The sequence below is a fragment of the Melanerpes formicivorus genome, unplaced genomic scaffold, assembly GCF_026170545.1.
Source record: "Melanerpes formicivorus ecotype bairdi unplaced genomic scaffold, bMelFor1.0.p_v2 SCAF_72, whole genome shotgun sequence".
Lineage (NCBI taxonomy): Eukaryota > Metazoa > Chordata > Aves > Piciformes > Picidae > Melanerpes > Melanerpes formicivorus.
Window position 1 is genome coordinate 3,027,531 of NW_027142424.1, and position 14,417 is coordinate 3,041,947.

General features: G+C 41.8%; 2 protein-coding genes across 3 annotated transcripts; one reads left to right on the top strand and one right to left on the bottom strand.

Annotated features, from left to right (window-relative positions):
• Window positions 1–1,488: 1,488 nt before the first annotated feature.
• GPN3 (GPN-loop GTPase 3) lies at window positions 1,489–6,195 on the bottom strand. Its single transcript, XM_068163488.1, has 8 exons — window positions 6,056–6,195; window positions 5,869–5,977; window positions 5,614–5,781; window positions 5,063–5,187; window positions 4,319–4,434; window positions 3,610–3,706; window positions 2,458–2,586; window positions 1,489–1,726 (listed from the first exon to the last, which is right to left on the bottom strand). Exons 1-8 carry the CDS (start codon window positions 6,101–6,103, stop codon window positions 1,664–1,666), a joined length of 855 nt encoding a protein of 284 aa, XP_068019589.1. The 5' UTR covers window positions 6,104–6,195; the 3' UTR covers window positions 1,489–1,663.
• An 81-nt stretch (window positions 6,196–6,276) lies between these two features.
• DENR (density regulated re-initiation and release factor) lies at window positions 6,277–14,362 on the top strand. Of its 2 annotated transcripts, XM_068163489.1 has the most exons (9): window positions 6,278–6,387; window positions 6,574–6,657; window positions 7,574–7,688; window positions 8,575–8,594; window positions 9,178–9,262; window positions 9,910–9,996; window positions 12,055–12,171; window positions 13,195–13,334; window positions 14,063–14,362. In XM_068163489.1, the coding sequence occupies exons 3-9, from the start codon at window positions 7,583–7,585 to the stop codon at window positions 14,105–14,107; spliced, it is 600 nt and encodes a 199-aa protein (XP_068019590.1). In that variant the 5' UTR covers window positions 6,278–6,387; window positions 6,574–6,657; window positions 7,574–7,582; the 3' UTR covers window positions 14,108–14,362. The 2 variants fall into 2 exon arrangements, with proteins under 2 accessions (XP_068019591.1, XP_068019590.1); XM_068163490.1 differs by lacking the exon at window positions 6,574–6,657 and having other exon boundaries at window positions 6,277–6,387.
• Window positions 14,363–14,417: the final 55 nt, after the last annotated feature.

A 14,417-nucleotide genomic window follows, 5' to 3' on the forward strand; every position in this document is an offset into this window, starting at 1 on the left:
GAAGAGACCTCAAAGATCATCGAGTCCCACCTGTCACCACAAACCTCATGACTAGAGTAGGGAGGACACTACTGCCCACTGCAGGCTTGAACTCACAGTTATACCTAATGCCAGAACTGATGCTACTTGCCTGGAAAATTCCCAAGACCATTTTAACATGTATTTAGTTATCTAGGTATGTTCTTTGGAAATAGTATGATGAAGTTTGGCTTCTCTGAAAGCACCACACTTTGTATTTTATGTGTCCACAGCAGGAAGTGTACTGGGGGGGGGAGGGGGAAAGGCAGCTTATTTGTTGTTTCTAACATGATTGCAAAAGACCGTCATCAAGTTCTATTTAAGCTGATTTTCCTTAGTGTTCTGCCATGCATAGAATAGAATCGAATAGAATAGACCAGGTTGGAAGAGACCTTCAAGATCATCGCGTCCAACCTATCATCCAACACCACCTAATCAACTAACCCATGTAACCAAGCACCCTGTCAAGTCTCCTTCTGAACACCTCCAGTGACGGCGACTCCACCACCTCCCCGGGCAGTCCATTCCAATGGGCAATCACTCTCTCTGTGTAAAACTTCCTCCTGACCTCCAGCCTGAACTTCCCCTGGCGCAGCCTGAGACTGTGTCCTCTTGTTCTGGTGCTGGCTGCCTGGGAGAAGAGACCAACCCCTGCCTGTTTACAACCCCCCTTCAGGTAGTTGTAGAGAGCAATAAGGTCACCCCTGAGTCTCCTCCTCTCCAGGCTAAGCAGCCCCAGCTCCCTCAGTCTCTCCTCATAGGGTACTATTGATGCATAACCACCTATATATCCATGTGCTAGTCATGGGGTCTGTGTTGATAGGTTAGACTTGATGATCCTCGAGGTCCTTTCCAACCTAAATTATACTGTGATACTGTACTCGAGGTGAGGAGGAAGTTCTTCACCGAGCGAGTCATTCGTCATTGGAACGGGTTGCCCAGGGAGGTGGTTGAGTCACCATCCCTGGAGGCGTTCAAGAGGAGATTGGACGTGGCACTTGGTGCCATGGTCTAGTCATGAGGTCTGTGTTGATAGGTTGGACTCGATGATCCTCGAGGTCCTTTCCAACCTAAGTTATACTGTGATACTGTAATTTGTGTGACAACCAGCCTTAAAGCTGAACATCTAGGCTCCTCCAAAGTGAATGTGGAACACTGATGTTCCTCAAGAAAAGTGAGAGACCACTCACTGGCCAGCTGTCCCTTGGAGGTTGCCAGTCAACTTTTTATCTAATTCAGGTTCATGAAGCACAATTTGCACCCTTTAGATCAACTCTTTCTCTCATTTAATAATGACACTAACTACCCATGGCAGGGGAGAAATATTTATTACAACATACTTATATCCAACTTTGCCTCTTTTGCAAATAGCTTTTTTTTCCAAGCATTCCTGTGCTTAAATGAGACAGATCTGTGTATGTGGGGAATTTTTATGTGCTAACACTAACCTATATTGACAAACACACACACTTAATAAAAATTGTTTATTAAAATAGTCACAAGGTCATATAGTCCACTATACATCTTATTTTACACATAAAAAACATCAAGTGTGGCTGTGCAGGTGTGGGTTCCCTTCCCCCTCCCCTTTTTAATACTTTAACATCAGAAATGTATTTTCCTCCCAGTTTTGAGCATCAACTTTTTACTCATCCACGTGATCTTGGAAGTATTCATCCACAAGAGCAGATTTATCCTCTTCAACTTCCTGACAGAAAGGAAACAAGAAAAAAGGTAAAATCTGACTTCTCCCTAGTGGCTCTTGTACACTGCCTGCTCTGTCACATTTTATTTTAGAAACCACAACAGGAACAACCTCTAGTATGGTTCCATAAAACATGTAGCAGAACCTTCTGAAAAGCAAATTGTTCCTAGAGTTATCAAAACTGTGCATGTCAAAGTCTAGATCCAGGTGTTCTGCATACTTGGGAGTACAAAACTGAATGGAAAAAAAAAATTGACTAAGAGCATTGGACTTGTGCCTTAGGATTTATGGGCTGAATAATAAAACCTGACAGGGCTTGGAACCGATTTAACACAGCAGTGTTCTGTTGTCTATTTTTACATGATTGAATTTATTCCTAATCTGTATTCTGTACATAATACAGCAGTTCAACACAGCAGCTCTCAGGGGAGTTTGAACAGTTTTGAAGGAAGAAATCTTAGTGATCTTAATGGCCTTTTTTTCCCACTACTTTTGAAAACAGAAGCATCAGAAACACAATCATTTGTTCACTCTGCACATGCAAGATGATATTAGAGAATTTCACTTTTGTAACTGTAAATTAAACTGACAGAAGTGTTATCACTACAAGACTAAACAATGGCTTATTTTGAACCATACTAAGACAGTAATTTATTAGCAAGGCAAACATTTGTATTACACCTTGCATTCTGGATACTTTTTAATTGTTCATCTTATCATCAGAAGTACCTTACCTTTGGTTCTTTAAATTCCAGATCTTCTCCATACTGAATGGTGAAGTCTATGTGCTGCAGAACTATGTTGATACTTTCCTCATCAGAGCGATCAAAAGGCAGAAATCGAACCATACCATAGTCATCAATCTAGGGAAAGGATTCAAAGGATGTTAGTAAGAAAATGCAGTTAAGTAGTTCTCAATCACAGCACTCTAAACCACTTGAAGAGTATTTTGGGTTGGAAGGGTCCTCTAAAGGTCATCTAGTCTAATGCCCCTGCAGTGAGCGGGGACATCTTCAACCAGATTAGATTGCTCAGAGCCCCATCCAACCTGACCTGGACTGTTTCGAGGGATGGGGCACCTATCACCTTTCTGGGCAACCTGAGCCAGTGTTTCACCATCCTCAGTGTAAAAAACCATCTTCTTTATCTCTAGTCCAAATCTCCCTCTTGTAGTTTAAAACCATCAACTCTTGTCCTGTCACAACAGGCCCTGCTTAAAAGATTGTTCTCATCTTTCTTAATAGGCCCCTCTAAGTACTGAAAGGTGACAATGTATCTTTGGAGCCTTCTCTTCTCCAGGCTAAACAACCCCACATCTTTCATCCTGTCCTCACAATAGAGGGGTTCCAGCCCTTGGGTAATCTTTCTAGCCTCCTGTGGATCTGCTCCAACAGGTCCATGTCTTTCCCCTGCTGAGAACCCGAGCCGGACACAAGACTCTGGATGGAGTCTCACCAGAGCTCGTTTCCTTGAACCACACTTAGGGCTTTCCTGTATGGACTGCTTACATGCCATTTAAAGCCAAGCTGCAAACCATGGCAATTCCTCACTTAGAACACCTGGATAAGTTCTACACAGCAGAAAAAGCCATTTTCCCAGAGTGCTATTAGAACAGGATTCAGAGAAATGCGTTCACTACAATCCCAATGTTAGTACCTGATGCTAATCTGAAAACCCCCCCAAAAAAATGAGTTAAACCAGGCAAAAAGTAAAATGCTCAAGTGCCTGAGAATCTCTTAGATCCTGGCTTTGTTAGCAAATACATAGTTTGAGGACAAGGATTATTGACTACGTAGCTGTAACAGCAATGAAGTCAGCAACAATATAGTATGGTTTATAAATACAAGACTGAATTTATAGGTATTGGGTAAAAACAATATACCTACCAATCCACATATAGATTTAGTCAGTTTTTTAAACATTTTGCTTTTCAATATATTTGTAGAATCTTCAATCATAGAATACATATCTGGATCCAAGTACCTGGGAGAAACAAAGTCATTGTTAACACAGGCAGAATCCTTGGCCTTATACAGCTACCAAACCATCTGTCACTCTGTGACCAGAAAGAACTTCCTATCAGGAGAACTTAAATTGTTAAATTAGTTTTTGTAAGTAGTTGAGTATCTCAGATTACAATTGCTAGTAGAGTCAACTAAAGTGATTTTTACTTTGGTTGCTAATCTGTTTGTATACTCAAGAAAGCTCTGAGGAAGTCTATAGGGAAAAACATCAATTTTGTAGTTTTAGCACAAAAGTAACACCTAAGTAGTGCAGTATGTTTAGTATCAAAAACTGATAGGATCAGCTTTGATTTAGGTTCTTAAGTGTAGGACCCTGGAATGTAATTCAGAATGACATAAATTCAGGATAATTATTTACAGAAAAATCCAGAGTTTAGTACAAATATAGTAGACTGACTAAATTTTAACCATCCTATCCAGACATTTAAAGAACATATTCAGTATGAACCAAATGCAGCATCTCCCATTCCAAAAGGGTATGTTTTAATTGTGGCAAACACTAGATTACATTTTGAGTGATGTTTACATCAAAATAACTACAGTAGAGAGTATGAAATATTTTGGAACTTACTTTTCTATTTCCTTCTTGGCTTTCTTGCTCAGCAAATCCATTTTGGTCATGATGTTAATCTGTGGAATCTCTAAAGATATCATTGCACTGAGTGCTGCCAGAATTCCAGAGATAAACTTAAGGAATATGAAGAATTATGTAGGTAAGTACAGAAAACCAAACCCATGAACACAGAGGGCACTCAACCACAGACCAACTTTATCTAATGAGTATATGAAACATGGACACATCACTAAGTAGGGGGGTCCTAATCTCTGCTAGAAACAGGGGGTGTGGAGCTTCCCATCTGCTATCTTATTTCCAGAGCCTCAGATCAGAATCTGCCTCTGTAAAGGGCATTATGAAACTCAAAGCCCATCATTGTATTCTAGCTTCTAGATGGGGAAAGTGCAAGCCCTCTGCAGATCTGAGAAAGCTCTCTCAGAAGAATTTAGGTTGGAAGAGCTTTTAGAGGTAGTCTGATCCATTGATCCATACTACTGCTCAAAGCAAGGACAGGTTGCTCAGACTGCCCAGTGAAGTTTTGAGTAATTGCCATGAACATACACTACACAGTCTCTCTGTGCCCCTGTTCCAGGCTGACTACTGTCCCAGTGCAGGACTTTTTTCTTTGCTGCAGCGTCTGAGGCAGCTCCCCCAGCTAAGCATTCTTTCCTCTGGACTAAACAAACCCAGCTCCCTAAATCACTTAGATTTCTTATTCTTTATTGATATGGACTTCTAAAACAGATTTCAAATTAATACCTTAAAGGATTCCACCATAAACTGTGAATCCACAAGAAAAACTCCACAGACACGGAATTCCCATTGCTGAAGCTGCTCTACCAGCTGTTTCATCACTGGCAGATGTGTATAGAGTTCAATCTGACCTAGGGAACACAGGACATTAGTATGCAGAAATGTGAACCTAACAGCAACAATTACCAGTTATATAATGTGGGCATTGCATTTAATATGAAAAGAAGCTTGTAAAGCATCTTTATTTTCAGACAACTCTGACTGTATTTGGAAGAACTTATAATTGCTAAGTGGAAAAGAAACAGTAGGGTTTTTTTCCCTCTTTGATTTCCAATTAATGTTAAGTTAGTAGTTGCCACACTGTTGTCACACCAAATGATGCTATTGGGAGTTAGTGCAGTCTTCCACATTATCCTGGGCCCAAGTTTACTTCTTAAACATCTGAAAGTGACCCCTTACAGTTAACAGTGAAGTCTGAATGATTATAACCAACAACAAATACAGCAAATTATACGTTGCACATGAAGAACAATACAACAACGTTGACATTTGTTTACCTGGGCAATCAAACAATATATAGTCATCCTCCACATGCCCAAGGCTTTCCTCTAGCCAATTAAAGTTATTGGCAAAGTATTCCATGCAAAACACCAAGCCGCCATTGGGACCAAACCTTAGGGATTCATCTTCCATGACGTCGTCCACTTCTATTAACTCTCGGATGTCTGGAACAACAAACACACGAGGTGTTTTTGGTTCCTGTGCTTACAGCTGCCCCCCAAGGTCCCTGTGGGCAGCCTCCACCCGCTCACCTGCCATGACGGGGTAGGTGAAGAGTTCTGCCGCCGGGTCCAGGTTGACCACCTGCACGGCGCGGCCCAGCGCTTCGCAGTGCTGCACCATGGTGGAGCAGTACGTGCTCTGCAAGTCACACAGAGTCAGGCACCGACCTCACCGCCGTCACCTCCCCGCCGCCACCCTCCTGTGCTCCCGCCTCACCTTCCCGCTGCCCGCTGGGCCCATCACCAGCTGCGCGTACCGCGGCATGGTGGCGGACGGGCCGGCGGCCTCCGCGCAACGGCAAAGGGGTGACAACTGGCCGCTCCAGCAGCCCGTAGCTCCCCCGGCCACGTGCCTCCGGTAACCTATTGGCTTGCGCGCTTGGTTACGGCGAGCCGGTGGGCTCAAACTACACGCGAAGACGCCTTCGCCCGTCCCACTGCGCAGCCCTCGCGAGACGGTGGCGGTGCTGGGCAGGGCGCACGTGCAGTACGAAGTGTCGGAGCCGCCGCCGCCGCCTCCCCGCCACCGCGGCCTGAGGGGCCTCTCGGGTAACGTCACACCGCTGCCACCCCTGGGCTCCCCCACCCCGCCCCGTCCCAGGGGAGGGCGGCCTGCCCCGTTCTCCCTCCTCGGCTACCAGCATCCTTCCTTCAGCTCCGACACCTTCCTTCTCCCTCTTCTCCGATACCGTGGCTCTGCTTCCCCTCTCAGCAATCCCCCTTGTCTCTTTTCAGCATCCTTTCGTCGTCACGTACCCGGCGCCTTCCTCTTCCTCAGCTTCGGCACCTTTCCCGCACTGCGAACCTGCCCCTCCTCAGGTACCCGGCGCCCTCCTTTCTCCCAGCTCTGGGTCCCTCTCCTCCGTGCCATCCCACCATGTCTGTTATCCCCATCACGTCTGGTATTCCAGAATACTTCCTCTTTTCCCTGTCTGCTCTCATTTTTGCTCTCTGTTACCCAGCGCCCTCTCTCCTCCACTTGGGATCTCCATGGGTACACCCGCATCTATCACCTCTCTGTGACCGCCTCCCGCCTTTCCCAGCTGTCCCTCTACCTTGAACCCCACATTCTCTGGCACCCTGACATATTCCCTTAGCTGTTTGCACTGCCCAGACACGGCTTGGAGAGCATCCTGGCTCTGAAACTTGCACATTCTGCTTGCTACTGGGACCCTGGGGGTCTTCTCACACTTTGCAAACCCCTTCGCTGTTGAGTCCGATTTTCTAAGCCCCTTGCCTAAGAATGTGTGTGTTTAAACAATTATTTCCCTTATTTTGTGGTGGTTGAATATTTTTGCCAGTGTTCTGGGATCAGTTGTAACTCTCCAGACGCTTATTTAAGTGACCCCTTTTCTCTGCTGGTATATGGGCAGTACCCCTACACACACTCCTTCAGTGCACCTGCTGTTTAGATGTCACTGATTTAACCTGGTACTTCATGTTTTGCTTCACTCAGTATGTTCTGTAATTCCTTGTGGTGTTCTCATAGATATATCTTCATTTTAGTCTGCATTTTGTGACACTGAGCTCCCCCCCCCGCTTTATGTGCTAGAATTCCAGACATTTTCTCCATAATTTTTTAATTTTCTTTATTCTTTTTTTTTCTTTTCCTCCTTCATGATCTCTCCAGCTATTCTTATGATTGCTTCTGTTTTCTCTGGGATCTCGTATGATTCTTGTTGAATTGGAAGAACCCAAAACTTAGGTCTTGATTCTTTTGTTTTGTGACCTCCAGGCTTGTGACATGGCAACAGATGTAGCCGAGCCTGTGGTCCCTGACTGCAGAGGAGATGTAAAGAGCGGTCCCAGGTCAGATGGAGACTATCCTCTTCGGGTTCTCTACTGTGGAGGCAAGTGCTGAAGGGACAGTTGTTTCTTACAGGTGCTGGTTGTGAGGGAAGCATAGCAGAATGGGAGAACTGGAAACTTTCTTTTGGTCAGCTTGACTTTTCTTGTCCTCTTTCTGAAGTAGTTTGTGTTGTGCATTTTATCTGAAACGTGTTGAAATGTAGTGGTCTTCCTTCTGAGATGGAGGTTGTGAACTGTTGAGCAGAGATCTCTACCTGCAGAAAGCCACAGAAAAGGCCTCTGAGCATTAGTATGACAGTAAGAAAGGCAGAATTCATGAAAGTAATTTTGTCACTGTATTTAGAACTATTCTTCACTGATTACGTTTGTAGTTGTGTTTAAAGAGAGGAAAATAATCTAGACAGGTCTCTTTTTCAGATAGGTATGTTTTTTTGCTTTGGACTTGAATACAGCTTCAGAGGACTAGGAAAGAAACCCTGTTGTGTGTGAAAGCCTGCACGATGGGTTTGGGTTTCTTCTGGGGCTGAGCCCCTTTTCTGGACTTTCAGCTTTTGCAAGAAAGAACCAAAGTGTGGTAATTTATTAGGTATATCTTTTGCCTCAGGTAGAACTGTTGTTTCTTTCTACAACTTTCCCCAAAGCTGCAGGTGTCTCCTCCCCTTTCTTCACTGACCAACTGCTTTTGCTGTGATAATTTTACCTTCATGTAGATCAACCAAGCAGTTAACTAATGAGAGAAGAATTGAAATGTGGGGGTATCGATAAAGTAACACTCTTGAGTCACTTTGTGGTGTAACCAGAAATTATGATGTGGGAAACCATCCCTAATTTCAAAGTATCATTTTGTATTTCACACTAAGCCTATGAGTGAAAAATTCCTTTTTGTAATCTTTTTATTTCTATTTTTTTCCTCCCTTCTTTTTCCAGTCTGTTCATTGCCAACAGAGGTGAGTTAATTTTTTGTTGTCTGAATTTCTTTCTGTCCTCTGATTCCTGACTGCGATGATTCTTCTTGATCTTGTCTGGTTTTTCTTCATGGCTGCACTTGCCCAAGGAGGTGGTGGAGTCACCATCACTGGAGGTGTTCAGGAGGAAACTTGACAGGGTGCTTGGTTGCATGGTTTAGTTGGTTGGGTGGTGTTGGATGATAGGTTGGACACGATGATCTTGAAGGTCTCTTCCAACCTGGTCTGGTCTGGTCTATTCCTATTCTATTCTATTCCTATTCTATTCTATTCCTATTCTATTCTATTCCTATTCTATTCTATTCCTATTCTATTCTATTCCGCCACTGTTATCTTTAGGGTGACATGAGGTTTCTTATGTGCTAGTATAATACTCACATTCAGTCACCTTAAAGGGAAACAGCTGAGCTGACAGCACATGAGGTTTCTTATGTGCTAGTATAATACTCACATTCAGTCACCTTAAAGGGAAACAGCTGAGCTGACAGCAAATACATTTTGGTGTATTTGTGAGATATTTTGTGGTGACTCTGCTGACAAGATTGATGTGACCTTTCTTCTCTAGTACTGCGAATACATGCCTGATGTCACTAAATGCAGACAATGGTTAGAAAAGAATTTTCCAGATGAGTTTGCAAAACTTACAGTAGGTAAGAATCTGTTCTGTTTTCTAACTGGTGTGTGCCCTTAGATGTGTTCAGAAACCTTTGAGCTTCTCCAGTTATTCCCTCTACATCAAGTATGAAAATTAACTGTTTTCTTATGAGTCTGCCAGGCTTTTGGATGCTGTGAAAATGTTTGATAATGTCAGAAAACACTGAATAGTTTATAGCATAGTTTAATAAAGTTTATAGTTTAATAATAGTTTATAGTATAGTTTAATAAAGTTTGAGCTTTCTTAGGGTTTCCACTACAACCAGTCATCCGTTGTGCTTGTTTCCCATCAGTTTATCAGTCTTTGTCCAGTCTCCTGTGGATGCCTGGAGGAAAGGTCATTCATAATAAAGAACTTGTTGATTTGTATTAGGATTGTCAGTGTTAACACTATCATTAATTTCTGTCTCTCTCTGAAGAGAGTGTGTTGGAATTTTATCTTTGAGCTAAGGCTTTTGTGGTCTAATTTGAACAAGTATTATAATGGAGATGTAATATATGTCAGTCAAGGGGGCTGCTGCACTTAAAGAATTTATGAACTTAGCAAGATAGGGCTGTACCTTGCTTCTTGTTCCTGTAAGGCTGTGGTTGTCTCACTACTAATCTTGTTCTTTCTCCCCACCTCTTTTCTGATGTGTTTAAGAAAATTCACCTAAACAGGAAACTGGAGTTGGAGAAGGCCAAGGAACTGTGGGAGGAGAAGAAGAGGAGAAGAAGAAGCAAAAGAGAGGCAAGGTCTAAATAGTTGCTTGTGGTACTGATATATAAGCAGTTTGGGGCATCCCTTTCTCACCTGCTGGTCTAGATTTGGGCACAGATTCCTGGCATTTTAGTTGTTAGCTACACTCTGACTGTGCAGAAAAGGAGCCAAATATCTCTTTGCCAGTGGTAATAGAGCTAGTGAGGTGAGACGTGCTGATGGAAGAACTGGAGAGTAGTGATAGCAAGTGAAAGATGATCTACATCATGTCTCATTGTTCCTGTCATTGCTATTGTACTTACTTAGGGAGGAATTCTTCTCAACCTAAAATCAGCTGGCATGTCTCCCAGACTACTTGTTTCTGCCCTGTTTAACAGTAGGTTGCTTGCAGAGTAGAACAAAGACTGCTTTCCTTTCCTAATGCCTCACAGCACTGCTTTTAACTTACTTTCCTTCAACCCCCTTCTCTGTATTAATGTAATGGGATTTAGTTTTATGCTTTTAACAGTCACCCATGTCTCCATTAACAGCTGTCTCTCATCCCAGGAATACTAACTTAAAACACTTCCGAAAACCAGCTTTGGAAGACAAAATAAATACAAAGCAACTTGAACACACTTTAGTCATTGGAGTTCTTCCTATCGATTTAATTAACACACCACCACAAATCAGAATGCTGGGGTTGATGTTGTGCATTTGCCTGTGGAGTGTCAATTTAGTCTGTAGTGCTTCAGGAATTACAGTTAGTAGCCCAGTAAGACACAGATTTCTGAGCAACATATTGCTGCAGATGTCTTATTTTTGTGTCTTGGTAACCAGTTATGTTTATCTTGTCAGTAGGCTGTGTGGAGCGATAACAGCAATTCACATTCTGCAGCTTAGATGCTTTTCCCAGAAATTTCAGGATATTTGCTGTCAACATTAATTTATTGTGTGGGGTGGTGTGGTTTTGAGTCTGTTTTTTGGTTCTAAAATGCTAGTGTTTAGATGCTAGGAGAAAACCCTGAAATGCTTTTAAGTTTCATGGGGAATTCCTTAAATATGATTGTATAATATTGTCTGTAAGAGGGAGGATGAGGAAAAAGAAACTGAAACTTACTAAACACTGAAGAAATTTATTGAAAAAAAGAACACACACAGATATTAGTTTATCAGATATTTATTAGATATATCAGATATTAGTTTTCAGTAGTGTAGAATTGAAGGTGCTGCCTGCTAAATGAGAATTCACAAGGGGTTAGTGTGCTTGTCATAAATCCTTTGCGTTTTTATGCTGAGAAGGATTGAGAACATGAAAGTTCAGTTACCCTGAAGGAACTTGATGACTGCGTACAAAGTTAGCAGATCTTAATCTGACTTGAAGAATCTTAATGAGTGGAAAATACCTTCTGCATGTTTTACTCCAGCTAAGAATTACCTGATGTGTGGTGTTTCCTCAAGCTGGCCTAGAAACAAACAGTAAGGACGAAGTTAAATCATGTGGAAGTTTGGCAGTTAAGGACTGTAGTTGGCTTCTGTTTCAGAGCCGCAGTGTTTCTGCTGGCTCATAAAGATGTGTGGTTCATACTGGGGTTTGCACTGATGTCCAGGACTTCATCTGCTTGTTATCCCAGCAGCATGAGCAGGCACAGCTTCATGGCCTCAATAAATGGACATGAATGGGTTGCTTTGCCTCAGATACAAACCTTAAGGATGTTAAGCTCATCAAAAATATTAACAGTTTATTCCTAAGATCACAACTGCAGAACAGCTCCTGAAAGAGAGGTTAAATGCAGTCATTAATGAAGTGGGGGAAAAGCCCTTTTTTGATAATTGTAGTGGGGTTCTGCTTTGCAAGCTGAACCTGAATGCAAGTTTGAGGTGATTTCTTTTAATACTGAGCTTTGATGACACAGGACCTCTCTTAAATAATAATAAACAAGCCCAAATGGGAACCCTAAGGTGCAAAATTATGTTTTGGTTTACCAACACAGGTGGAGAGATGTCAAATTTCATCCCTATAAAGAAGCAAACTGTTCTTACATGCCTTTTTCCTTTGAAGTGTGACACCATTTCACTAATTATGTAACCTTATACTCTCTTTTCCAGGTGGAAGAGGTCAGATAAAACAGAAAAAGAAGACTGTACCGCAAAAAGTTACAATAGCAAAAATTCCTAGAGCAAAGAAAAAATATGTCACAAGAGTATGTGGCCTTGCAACATTTGGTGGGTTGATTTTTATGTGGGTTTTGTTAGTTTTAGATGTACTTGTCTTTAACCTCGTGGTATTTCTTCTGATTGTATTACATTGAGTGATCTAATTCCTTCTGTATGAGGTGAAAACGCCATGGTGCTTTTAGCAGTTCCAGTGCATTCTAAAGGTACACTGGCTTCCCTCAGTGATAAATGATTGAAGTCCTTATTTCCATGGTGGTTGCAAACAAACAGGGTTACAGGGTTTGGTGAAACAAGGCTTCCCATAACGGTCTGCTTGTTAGAATTCAGAGGAGTCTTGTCTTTAGTTACAAACATGTTTAATTTCAAAAAGATGCTTATATCCATCAAACCTCTAAAATAGGTTACTGACAATTAATTTTGCCTATTCTTGAGGCTAATTAAGGCTTTAACTGCCTTTCCAGTACAGCAGTCAAATCATTAGCAAAATACACTGACAATGCTTTGGTTCTTCACACGTTGATCACAAATTCTCTTAGAAAGGGAAATTTTAACCTTGTTTGCACTCACAAGATGTTACATATTTCCTGCACAAAAGTATTACCAGTTTCCTTGAGTGATTAGTAACATGAATGAGCTCTGTCTGACTTGGATATGAGTCCTTGTGGTGGAAGCCAAGCTCAAAAATTGTTGGTTCACATGTGTAAAAGGACTACATAGAAGGACTTCTATGGAGATACTTGTTCAGTAATTGTGGATGTTACTCAGGACTGGAGGGGGCTTTTTAATAACTTCTGCATGTGCTTTTCTGGTGAGTGCATGTAGCATAGACCTTTATAAACAGATTCTGTAGAGGCCACTCAGCAATTTTGGCCTCAAAGAGTTTGCTAGATTTGTAGAGTCAGTTGTTTTGGATATAAACAACAGATCTTTCGCATTCACGGGGAGCTGTAGCAAAGCTTTCACTGTAAACTGCCACCAGTTTTCCAACAGTTAAATCAAGATGATATTTTTAAACTTGAGAAAAGAGTTTTATGACAATGACTGTACTCAAACTCTTTTTCCCATCAACAGAAATCGATCTTAAGGAAGCACAGAGGTTTTTTGCTCAGAAATTTTCCTGCGGTGCCTCAGTAACAGGAGAAGATGAAATCATCATTCAGGGCGATTTCACAGATGACATTATTGATGTAATCCAGGAGAAGTGGCCTGAGGTAAGACACTCTTTCTTCTGTCAGAGCTCTAGTTTTCCACAGTTGCCTGTGACTTTGGAAAAGGGTTTTCATCTTTGGCAGCCCAGATTGTTCTGGAGAAATGAAAGAGCATTTGTTGCATTGCTACTTGAGAATGCCTAAGTTAAGGAGTAAACTTGAAGTTAAAATCTTGCTTCCGTGGTCTGAGAAGCATTAATTCCCTATTCTTGTGGGTACTAGAGTGAGGAATAAGTCCATCTGTCAAACGTCTGTGACTTCTTTGTGACCATTTCTTACTGGTGAATGCAAAAGCATTCCTACAATGCAACCTTATAATGCAGAATATGTTAAAATATTGCAAAATTAGTAACCTTAAAAAGAGAAACCCACTTGTACTTCAGCAGAATAGATTAGCTAATTGTGGGTTGGACTGGAATGTTGGTGGTTGAGAGGTCTGATTGTGCTGCTGTAAGCACAAGTGGTTTCTTTGACTCTCCCTTCTTCTGGTGGTCCTGGTATTGGGATTCTTTCTGAAATAACTCTGTAGGCTTGTCTTTATTCAGAGCCTCATAGGCTCAGCCATGTTGTGTAGGCACATGCCACTCACACAGAATTTACATTAGGGAATCTCGGGTGGTGCCGTAGCTTTGTCCCACACTTCGTTTTGTGTACAGTGGTGAATATTGAGGGATACATCTGAGAAGAAAATACACTTTAATATGCTGTGGTTTTCCTTTTGTTTTTCCTAGGTGGATGATGATAGCATTGAAGATCTTGGAGAAGTTAAGAAGTGATAGTGAAAGACTACCTTTATTTAATTCTATGGTTATAAATGACGTAGCCAAAGTGAGGCTTCTAAACCCGTTTGCTCTGCAGTGCAGCTGTGGAGAATCTGTATCCTTGGCATTTTCACTGTTCTATATGGGCTGCTTGGGGTTGTTTTTTTTTTTTTTTGTTTTTCTCATTGTGATATTTGCCAAAGTTAAATTGGGGTTTTATCATGCTTATGCATGAAGTAGATTTAAATAAAATTACTGTTCCTCACTGAACACAGTTTCTGTTTTCTTTATAGCTACTTTCCTCTAACAGGCTTGCAGGAAAATA

Excerpts from the sequence above, each read along its gene's own strand:
- DENR (XM_068163490.1), top strand. The coding sequence starts at position 7,583 with ATGGCAACAGATGTAGCCGAGCCTGTGGTCCCTGACTGCAGAGGAGAT. Across the intron at positions 7,689-8,574 it reads TCGGGTTCTCTACTGTGGAG|TCTGTTCATTGCCAACAGAG; the intron begins GCAAGTGCTGAA and ends TTCTTTTTCCAG. Across the intron at positions 8,595-9,177 it reads TCTGTTCATTGCCAACAGAG|TACTGCGAATACATGCCTGA; the intron begins GTGAGTTAATTT and ends TTTCTTCTCTAG.
- GPN3 (XM_068163488.1), bottom strand. The coding sequence starts at position 6,103 with ATGCCGCGGTACGCGCAGCTGGTGATGGGCCCAGCGGGCAGCGGGAAG. Across the intron at positions 4,435-5,062 it reads TTATGGTGGAATCCTTTAAG|TTTATCTCTGGAATTCTGGC; the intron begins GTATTAATTTGA and ends ATATTCCTTAAG. Across the intron at positions 2,587-3,609 it reads CTAAATCTATATGTGGATTG|ATTGATGACTATGGTATGGT; the intron begins GTAGGTATATTG and ends TCCTTTCCCTAG.